This window comes from Chrysemys picta, chromosome 1 (genome assembly GCF_011386835.1).
Source record: "Chrysemys picta bellii isolate R12L10 chromosome 1, ASM1138683v2, whole genome shotgun sequence".
Classification (NCBI taxonomy): domain Eukaryota; kingdom Metazoa; phylum Chordata; order Testudines; family Emydidae; genus Chrysemys; species Chrysemys picta.
The window spans coordinates 186278107-186289253 of NC_088791.1; the positions used below are offsets into that span (position 1 = coordinate 186278107).

Below are 11147 nucleotides of genomic sequence, written 5' to 3' on the forward strand. Positions count from 1 at the left end.
GGGATTTGTGATGGCGATGATTAATTGATTTAGTAACATTGCTCTCCCAATAGCTCAGCCAGATAACTCGAGAAAGAATTCATATTCCACTGCCTTCGTCTCCTCTTTCCATTTATGTTGAAAACAGAACAACTCCAGCGCAAGAGAGTTGAAGTCTAGTTTTATGTTGGTGAATAAAATAAATCTTTATCAACATATTACAATGAGAAAAAGAACCTACCTTTTAGCGCTACAGCATCTTTAAGGGTGATCATTGTGTGTGGATGCGTGGGTTTCGTACACTGAATATTACTCTGTTACTTTGCACTGATTTTTGCTTTGTTTTTCTCATTTAAGGTATTACTATGATGGGGATATGATCTGCAAAGTACAAGGCAAGAGGTTTGTGTACAAATTTGTCTGTGACTTGAAAACTCTCATTGGCTATAGCGCAGCAGAGCTGAACCGGTTGGTCACAGAGTGTGAGCAAAAGAAACTGGCAAAGATGCAACTCCATGGCATTGCACAGCCAGTCACAGCAGTAGCACTAGCTACAGCATCCCTGCAAACCGAGAAAGACAATTAAGCACTAGGACCTGAAAGTGGGAGCCTGAGGCCTTTCTTATATACCAGAGCAGTTATCTTTATCAGAATTGGAAGCTTCTTTTTATTCCTTGACAGTACAATATGATGCATGATTTTCTACAAAGAACTGAGACTCCCATAAATTTGGATCTTTAACAGCATATATTTCAGTGTATGTTAAGGGATCACTACAACTTCTTCAATGTGAAGAATGGCACACTGTGTCATGTAGTCTGCTGAAATTGGTGAGGAAAGATGAACTGGTTCATGTTGTATGTTCAGGCCTACAAAATATTTGTTCCAGCATTTTAAGAAAAGTGAAGCATCTACAGGAAATAGACTGGTCAATAGTTTGAATTCAACCCTTTCTGCTGTTTTTTATTCTCTATCGAACTACAAAATGGAATTGGATGCATACACAATTAAAGCAGGAGCTGCCCTTAAACATGCCTGTTAATCTCATCTAATCAAGCAGAGCAGAAAGAACAGACACATTAAAAAATAATACAAAGCATCAAGTCCTTAAGACAATTTCTCTGTTTATAAGCAAAGAAAACTAAGAATAGACTAAACTGAAGATCAGTGCTGAAGAAAGAGATCCAGGTTTAACTCTGGCTTAGATCAAAAGCCAATTATGAGTATTTCATTGTAATGTGTAGCTAACATGCATATACGAGGGAAAGTTCTTAACTTTTGAAAAATGTTATGCTTGCTACTCAGCAAAAGAAAATTAATAAAGATTTCCATGTTTTTCCTGTCAGGTGATTAAAAACTTCCCTCACCCCAAAAGAAGTTTTTATTACTCTAAACTGCAGAGTATATTAGCCAATACTCCTTATACCTGCACTATAGTTGATCTTGATGAACTGAAGACTTAAGTTAATCACATTCAGCAATCCTTTCCTGTTTAGAAACAAAATGAGTTGCAAATAAGTTTATAAAAATCTGAAGTTTCACTTCCAGATTATTGTACAGTCTGCCCTATTAAAATATGAAAAAATATAGTTTCTTATTTAAAATTACTTTTTCCAAACTTCAGATAATGTTTTAAGGCCTCAGAAACAAAACTACACATTCCTGAGGCCTAAGCAGGACACAGTTAAGGGTTTGGATAAATTTTTCAAAATATATATAATTGGAATGTATCCTTAATCCAGAGACTGGTATAAATACTACTTACTTCAAGCATATACATGTTAATATGTAGAAAACTGTGTCTCCATGATTTGTGAGCTTCTCCATTAATGGATTGCTAGACTTCTTCTGTTAGTCTGAATAGAGTATTTTTTACTTTTTGCCCCTTTGTTTAAACAGTATGAATATTGTGTTACCATGCATTTTTGCTGTTCTTGCAAGCAGATTTTTTTTAAATAAGGAACCATCAGCAGAAGCTGTGGTGTCACTTGACAAATAGTAAAAATATAATTGCATAAGAGAAAAATCTTTAGTACCATGTTGAAAGGTCAAGTTACTCTTAAAACTTTTAAGTCAAGAATCTTGCTACACTGACAGATGCTTAATGTAAAATGTTCTTAAACTGAGTGGTGGGAGCACTACGTTATTGCTGTTGACAAGTAAAGAGAAACTGGCTTTCAAGGAATTGGAAATATGTGAGACTTGTATATTTTTAGGGTTTCTTTTTTAAGGGTACATCTGGGGGCTGAGGTGTTTTTCTCGGTGGAGGTGCATCTCCATGCCTCTGCTGTAGTCCTGAGGATCTCTCACATGCCGTTTTGGCAATCTATCATTTAAGTCTCTTTAGCTGCCATCACCACGATTGTAGCTTTCTCTTGTCAGATTCCCCAGTGACTTTTAATTTACCATTCTTGAATTACTGAAGCACTCCTTCATTTGCCAAAAGGCTGAGCATGCTGCTTCTGAAAGATGTATTAGCTTTATAAGAAGATATACAAATCCTTTTTAGTCCGTAACAAATCCTTAAGTTACAGATATGGGTACATCAGTCAGAAGTCAAGTCAAATGTCTAGCTTGTATGACTGTTATAGTACAGTTGTAGCCCATTTTTACTATCAAGCATTTGAAATCTCTTATGTAAATAGCTGAGGTCACTATCTTGCTTATGAAAGGAGAAAATTAGGCTGCAAGTTGCGTGGCTAACAACTTTTTTCTGTGTCCGGAATTCCATTTGTGCAGCTCTGTTCAAGACAAGGATGGGCACTGTAAATACAAGCCACAATTCAAGTAGCTAATTAATAAATGTGATACAACTGCCCCTTAGAACACTGCTCAATCTTTCTAGCAGAGGTCTAAAATACTGCAAGTGGGCAGAGAAAGGAAGAATTTAAAATGTTGACTGACCAAATCAGTCTAATGGAGGATGAATTCATATCAAAACTAGTAAGGAAAATTAATGCTTTACCCTTGAATATACATACTCTTATTCCATTCTATTAGGAAAGATGGCATCAAAACTTCCCATGTAAATACATCTGATGATTAGGTTGAAGCTCTTTAATTTAGTAAATATGATTATCCCTTTTGGGTTTGTCTATATGCATTTTATTTCATGGTAGGATCTGCTGCTCTTCCACCATGTTCTTTTCATTAAAAAAGGACCAATGCATTTTCCAAACAGCATAAAGCTGTTGTCAAATTTCCTGTAACTAAGAGCGAAATCTGACTAACTTGATGTCTTCAATTAAATAAAGGATGTAGAATATTATATGTCAATATAATTGTTTTGTTGCTGCCAGAAAAAAAAGTATAATCCCAATTTTTTTGTAAAACAGGGGGTTTGCGTACATTTTTACTCTTTAAATAAAGACACTTATACTCTGCTAATAATTATGTATTACTTTTGTTTTGAATTTTTTTGGTAATTTTACATGAAACAATTATTTTCTATTTTTATTCTGATAAAATATTTGTGCATAAAATGTCAATATAGTAAAATAAAAAAAACTGTTACACAGCTAATGTTTTGGTGATGATTCATTTGTTTTTCAGAATAGCTTCCACGGCTTTTTTTTTTTTTTTTAAAGTGGCGGCTAGTTTTAAAGATTAGTATGCACAATTTCATTTTCAACAGCTAAAGAGCACAAGAAAAGAGGCAAAAATTAACTTCAAGCTTTCTTCAAAACAGATTTTCTTCACCTTAATATTAAAACATCTTTATCTTTTTGTACTTGTGCTAGAACAACAACATACAGAGTTTGTCTTCTGCAGGTTTGGTTTTGTGATACATTTCCTGTTGTTTGTATTACAACCCCTCAAAACTACAAGAGCATGAGATGGATTCAGTATACATCCATGATGGAATTAATTAGAATGTGACCACGGAACATTTTCTAGAAATCTTTCATGTAAGGATGTTCTATATATGTGTGCAGGTTAATATGAAAAGGGCCAGTTTCATTTTAGTTTGAGTTAACATACATGTAAAATATGCTACTTATGCAAATATTACATGTTACATTTTTGTTGTTGTTGCATGTAGGCTGTATTACTGGTTGGTGATCCACAAGCCAGAAAGAACACAGCTTGACTTTTAAATTCCAGGAGTTTCTGTGCAGATGATAGTAGCTAAATATATTTTACTTTTAAACTGAGCAAAGCTACTATGAGAATTTCTGAGAAACAAGTATAGAACTCGGCAATGCCAATTTTTTAACGCACTCACTTTTCGGAGTTCAACCACACTTTAAATATGTAACCCTTTTTTTTAATGTGGCTCTTTCTGTGCCCAAATTGTTCTCTTTATACTTTTGTTTTGTAAATATATGAAATGTGTTGGATCTGATTTTTATATTACCTCAGAGGTATAAAAGGCCTTGTTAAAGAGGATGCTCATCAACAATTTCATGTATTATGGCACACATCACCTACATGCTGTATAGCTTTGTATGGTCTGGAGAAAAATCTATATCCTAATTAAAACATACCTCCAGATCTTCTAAATCAGTATCGTACCAATGCAACCAACAAAGCTATGCTGATTTACACCAGCTGAGGATTGGGCCTGCTATTAGCTAGGGTTTAATTTTTTAGTAATATTACAAACAGTTCTGATCTTCCTGTTAAAAGAAAAAAAGTGAGTGTCAAGAGTTTGGTCCTTTTAGAGCAGGGATTCTCAACCTTTTTCTTTCTAAGCCCTTTCTCCCCCTCCCCACACCTGGTACCCTACCTAAGTGTATTTTGACTTCTATTTTGGGGGACCAGCTCTGCATAGCAGGGCTTAGGGGAGGGAGCACCACCTCCACCCCAACTCACCTCAGCATGTCACCCAGTCTGTCTGGGTGTAGCTAGGGACTGTGTGCAGGTAGCTCAGGGTGCAGGGAGGGGGTAACTAGGGGCTGTGTTCCAAGGGAGGGCCCCCTGTGGTCGGTCATTCCCTGAGGGAGATGGGTCCTGCCACCCAGACAGCTTTTACCAGCTTTGCGAGCAGTCAAAGGGGGCTTGGAGCTGAGGAGCAGCTGAAGCTCCAAGCACCAGCAGCAGACAGGGTAGCGCTGTGCTGACCGCTCCATGGTCAGTACCCACACTGCCTGGCTCTGGCTTCCAGTCTCTGACCTGGGCAGGGCCTTGGTGGGAGGGAGGTGAAGCTGCTTCTGGGACTGCCCCGCTCTGGTTAAGGCACTGCAGATTGGGGCAAAATGCCCTTTGTGTCCCCTTCCAACTTTGCCCATGGTCTCCAGGCTCACAGACCCCCTGAAACCAGCTAGCAGCCCTCTGGACCTCCAATTGAGAACCACTGCTTTAGAGGAAAGGACCAAATCCCCAGTGTGCCCGTGTCAGGGGCTTAATTCAGCCTGGTGAGAGACATCTGTGACTCGTTAGGTCATTACTAGTTGCAGCTGGGGTGGACTGGGAGTGTTGGTCAAGAGGAGGAGGAATGCTTAGGGAGCAGAGTTTTACAGGCACCTCTGGCTGGGAGGGGGAAGGCTGCCTAGGCAGTGGCAACTGAACGGGGATTGTATGAGGTAGGCCTGTCTGAAAAGTGTTCTAGTGCAGGTGACCAAAAAGGTAGCACAGAAACCAGAACAGCCTAGTAAATTATCTCAGTTTGGAGAGGGATCTGGTGAATGTGCTCCTGGCTGAGAGATCAGGAAGTATGGTGCTTGAGAAATTGAGATGGCCAGGACTTGGAAGTATGTGAGTCTCTTTTGCTTGTTTTATTTTAAGTCCTTTCTATTGGATTGTGTTTTGGGGCCCAGAAGACCCAGGGTATCCTGATAAAAAGATACTTGAGTAAAGTGTTGGTATTAAAGATGTTTCTTTGGAGGAACTTGTCCTTTGAGGAAAGAGAGAAGTTAGTTGAGATGGGCTGGAGCTGTTTAAGTACTATCCCATTTTCTAGAAGACCAAACAAAACAACCCCACACACAAAAGGGAACGAGAATAACAGCAAAGATAGAAAATGCAGCTTCTGTCTATAGTGTTGACTTTCTCTTGCAGCCTCATTGCTGGAGAAACAAGCATGGCACGCAATCTTTCTAGCCACTTTGAGACCTGGCAAACTTGTACCAGCATCAGGCTGTTTAAGACCTCGCTTTTAACTGCCTCTTTGGTCATGGGCTCACAGTAGTGTTGCAAGATAAACTGTTTTAGCTGGCTAAGCCAGGCTGTGCCACTACAGCTGTGCTGCTAAAAGGGCACACAGTGTAGTTGCTGTTTATTGGCAGGAGAGAGCTCTCCTGCTGACAAAAAACTTCCACCCCCAAGGAGTGGTATTAGTGGTGCCAGTGTAGACAGAGCCTTATTAAACAGAAGGCAAAAGAAAAGGGATAGGAAAGAAAAGGGATAATGTGGCGGGGAAAGGACACACAAAGTGTTGGGGGTAAAAAGTCTCACATCCCAGGTGGCATATGGGATTCATATGAAGCTCATGGAAATGTAATGTCATCTGGGTCCCTCTCTCTGGCCTGGGTCTGGTCGGGACCTCCCTTGGGATTAGGATGATGGAAGGCCCAACAGTGTCACAGTGGATTCCGGAGTTCTGGTAGACTGTGAAGGTGGCAGCCATGATGACAAAGCTCATTCCTTCCTGTTCCCCTGCCTTTCAGTCAGCCAGCATCTGCTAATGCTCCCTGCCCTCCCCCGCTCTTTTTTTTGAGGACCCCAAAAGGGTGTGATGGGCATAAAAGACCATCCCCCCATTATTTTGTTCACCATTTTGACTTAATATCTGACATGCCGATTTTGGTCCATTGTTTTCCAGTCCCACACTTAACTCTTGTTTACCAGGCATGATTATAACACAGTCCTTGAGTTATAGCTATAGGCCTTTTTTGTTTGAACTAACCTAGTTTTTGTCTCCTTTTTTCACCTTTTCCCTTCTGTGCTTATTGTTGTAGGTTATTGTAACATTTTATAAACTTTCATTCCTCACAGTGGAACTTTCAATGAGGGTAAATTTGTAGGACCAGTTATTACAACAGGGCCCTCACCAGAGTCCACTTAGCTGTGCTGCTGTCCTCTGTATTGTCTCTTGCCACAAAATCCCCCTGGGAGGGGATCCAAGAATGTTTAGAACTCTGGAGCAGAGTCCTGGCCGCTTAAAAATGAGCTCTTTGCCACATAGTAAGAGCTCTTTTCCCATTCTGGGAGCCCACTACACCCCCAAATCCAAGTTCACAGATAGTTATGAAGACATTCTACGTGTCACTAGAACAACTGTTACTCTTGGGGGAATTCTGTGTCACTATGCAATGCAAAATTTGCACAGAACTAATGTTCTGTGCAGAATTTTTGTTTTCCTGCAGAATTGGCACTGCAGACCCGCTGGCCACCACTAGGATCCCACAGAGTCTGGCTCCCTAGCTCACAAATAGAGGATGGCCAGGGCGGGGAGGGGAAGCTGGCAGATTCCCAGGAGCAGCGGTTCCTGGCACGCCCTGGGCTGTGGCCCTGCAGTGAGCAGAGCACTCAGCCTGGCGGAGAATAAGGTTTTGCATGCTCTGTCTGCCAGGCCTGATCTTCATCTGCCCAGGGACTGAAGCAGGAGTGAAAGACCCTGCTCTTGTAAAAAGTGATGAAGGGTGGGGCCACACCGTGTCCCCTGTGTGGACAGTAATGAACCTCTACAGAGCAGAGCGTGTGGCTGGGGTCTGGCTAGGGAGAGGAGTGTGGGCATCTGGGCTTATGGCTGGGCTCTGGGGGCAGGGGAGTACCGGTGTCTGGGCCAGGGGCACAGCTCCCTCCAGCACCTCCCCAATATCCTCTCCAGCAGCCCCCAAATGTCCTCCCCCAGTACACACACACATTCCTCCAGCACTCCCCAAACACCCCCTCCAGCATCCCCCAATACACACATACCTTTCCAGCACCCCTAAACATTCTCTCCCAGTGTACACACATCCCTCCAGCACCTCCAACTCAACCCCTCCTCCAACTCCCCCTGGCAGTGTCACCTATTTACGAACTTGAAATATGGTAATCTTACGGGGGCAGGGCAAAAAAAGAGAATCGACTAAAAGACCATGGGGCAGAGTTTTTCCCCAAGATGTGCCGAGCTGGCATGTGTGACACACCCCAGACTGCGGAGGCCGACAAACGCCTCCGCAGTCTGGGGTGTGTCACACATGCCAGCTGAGAAACAGGAACAGGGTTGTGATAGGGGTTTCTTTAACTTTCTACTCCTGGGGGAATCTTTTTTGTTTTCTGTATTGTTACACACATTTATATTAAAATACCTGAAAGCAAGTATAACCAAAAGACTTGAAACTGATGTGATTATATTGTGTTATTTTGACAAAATATGGAGAATTTTAAAATATTGTCTGAATTTTTAATTTTTTGGTGCAGAATTCCCCCAGGAGTAAACTGTGGGTAGATGACTGATGCATATAACACTTTCTATGGCACCACTTTTCTGTCTTCACCAATAGAGGGAATAGAGAGAACTTTTTCCCTCTGGAGCTTCTGGCCATAGGGCTTATATTCACATGTTTATTTGTTATATATGTCACAGTAAATGAAACAGATTTTTTAGCTCATCAAGTACTCTGTAATGACATATGTATCTGGCACAAAGTGACTCTTAATCTTGGATGCTATGTGTATGCATTTAGCTGACAATCATGGTATTTGCATGCTGCTACAGATTATTTCAGTTGCCATGCTGTTGGTGTGAATGTCTGTGAACTCTAGGGTGACCAGATGTCCCGATTTTATAGGGACAGTCCCCATTTGGGGGGCTTTTTCTTATATAGGCTCTTATTACTCCCCACCCCTTGTCCTGATTTTTTACACTTGCTATCTGGTCACACTAGTGAACTCCTGTCCTGATTCCATATGCTAAGGCAGGGCATGCTGGACAGAGGGGAGAATATGTACTCAAGAACTTGTGAGTTTTTGTGTTTTGCTCTTTTCTCCTGGACCATATATGCTATGCTCCCTCTACTGGCAGAACCATGGTGGTAGCGTTGCTTTAGAACTACCAACTAGGGGCGTAGCTAGTTTTATCCTTGATCTACCTGTCTTTCCTTTATTGCTACCTATCCATATAGTATCCGACCACCTTGAATACATGGCAGTTGAAAGTTTTGACATCTGACAGTAAATCAGTATTGAATATGTGGGTGATTTGATCACATTCTGTAAGTACATACATGGGGAACAAATATTTGAAAATGATAAGGGGCCTGTCAATCTAGCAAACAAAGATGTAATACTGTATGATTCTGGCTTGATGTGAAGCTAGATAAATTCAGACTGGAAATAAGATGCAAATTCTTAACAAAAAGAGTAATTAAATTGAGGGTAATTAACCATTGGAACAATTTACCAAGATCGGGGGGCGGGGAGAGGATTCTCCATCACAGGCAATTTTAAAATCAAGATTTGGATGTTTTTTGAAAAATATATGCTCTAGTTCAAAATAAATTTATTTTTGTGGAGTTCTACAGGAAGTCAGACTAAATGATCTGGTCTTGGAATCTATGAATCTATGCTTTGTGCTCTACATTTTTTCCTGTCCAGTAACAGGTCTTCATCTACAAAGGCCTAAATGGACCACAATCCAGTTCTATCAGGAAAATGCCCCTCTCTGTGTTTCCCAGAAAAAGCAGCAGCATTGTATTGAGACATTTTGGCTGAGAGCCTATGATACAATTTGCAGGCTCCTTGAATGGAACTTTCATATAAAGCTACCATGGTAATTAAGAATAGTCATCTTTTAGGGAATGGTGCAAAATTAATCTCTTCTTGTAGGCATTTACCTAACTAATAAATAGAGTTCCTGGTCTCTTCTGGCTTCTCATAAGAAGCTGTGCATTAGTATAGGGTGGAGAGCTATGTCCCTAATGTGTGGGGTTTTGGTGGGGAATGGAAACAGTCCATGTACTAGACAGTTTCATATGAGAGCATCCAGATATTAAAATGATGTGAACATTAGATTTGTGTGTAATAAAGAAATATGTAGCCATAGATCATTACATTGTGACTAGTTCATGTATGGGGGGAGTCCCCCTTCCCACACTAGTCTATGGCCATTTCTAATGTTTGCATAGGCAATGTACACAGGAAAACCTTGCCAGTTAGTACATAAGTATGGGTAATTATGATTATGTTGTTTCCATCAGTATGTATTAGCTTTCTCAGATACTTACATAAATATACACTGGAAACTAGGAATGTAGAAAAATGATAAGGGAAGCAGAAAGGGACACAAGGATAAATCTATGGCCAGCAAAGTTAAGGACAATAATGTTTTTAAGTATATCAGGAACAAAAGAAATCCTAATAATGGCATTGGTCTGTTACTAGATGGAAATAGTAGAATTGTCAATAATAATGCAGAAAAGACGGAAGTGTTTAATAAATATTTCTGTTGTATATTTGTGAAAAACCCAAATGGTGTACTCAGACCATATGATCATGAAATACTTTAAATTCCAACGTTAACGCAGAAGGATGTTAAACAGCAGCTACTCAAGTTGCTCAGTTTCATCCAAGAATTTTTAAAGAGCTGGCTGAGAAGCTTTCTGGACTGTTAACTTTATTTTTCAATAAGTCTTTAGAAGTTCCAGAAGACTAGAAAAAAGCTGACATTATGCCAATATTTTAAAAGGGTAAACAAGATGAGCTCACGTGCCACGCTTTAATGAATTATTAGGCATATGTCTGACCCTAAGGTTCCCTGTAAAAGTCTATGTACCCCCTATCAGTTAGCACAAAGAGGTTCCTGGGTCACACTAGGTCTAAGTGATTTGCCCAAGGTCACCAAGGAAGTCTGTGGAAAAGCAGGGGAGACCTATGTTCAAGTCCAAGTCCTAGAATATAGTCCTACCCAGTTGATCCCCCTTCTGCTCTGTTACTTAGGCCCTTAATTATAGCTGGGGGAAAAAACTCAGCAAAATCTTAGAAAGCAGTTAGGCTATGTTCTAGTATTAAAAATACATAAATAGAAGAGTTAAAACACTAAATGTGGCTGAGTAAATTCTGGAATTAGAGCCCACGGTGTCTGACCAGACACTAAACTAAAGTTTTAACAGCATCTAATTTAGAGTAGTGATGATTTAGCCATTAATAACTTGAACCAAAGGTTAAAAAATGCTGAGTAGGAGAAACAAATATTGAATGTCTGCCTTTAATTAATATTTTCTCCTTCTCTGCAGAACTGG

The 11147-nt window shown here is 40.3% G+C and overlaps 1 protein-coding gene across 6 annotated transcripts in view; it reads left to right on the plus strand.

The window, feature by feature from the left end:
- Positions 1-3496, plus strand: part of GABPA (GA binding protein transcription factor subunit alpha) — a 41447-nt gene extending 37951 nt beyond the window's left edge. For all 6 annotated transcript variants that reach the window (XM_005289292.5, XM_042855741.2, XM_005289294.5 and 3 more), the window contains one exon: positions 337-3496. In XM_005289292.5, the coding sequence (XP_005289349.2) occupies positions 337-565 (229 nt within the window). In that variant the 3' untranslated portion in view covers positions 566-3496. The remainder of the gene's footprint in view (positions 1-336) is intronic.
- Positions 3497-11147: the final 7651 nt, after the last annotated feature.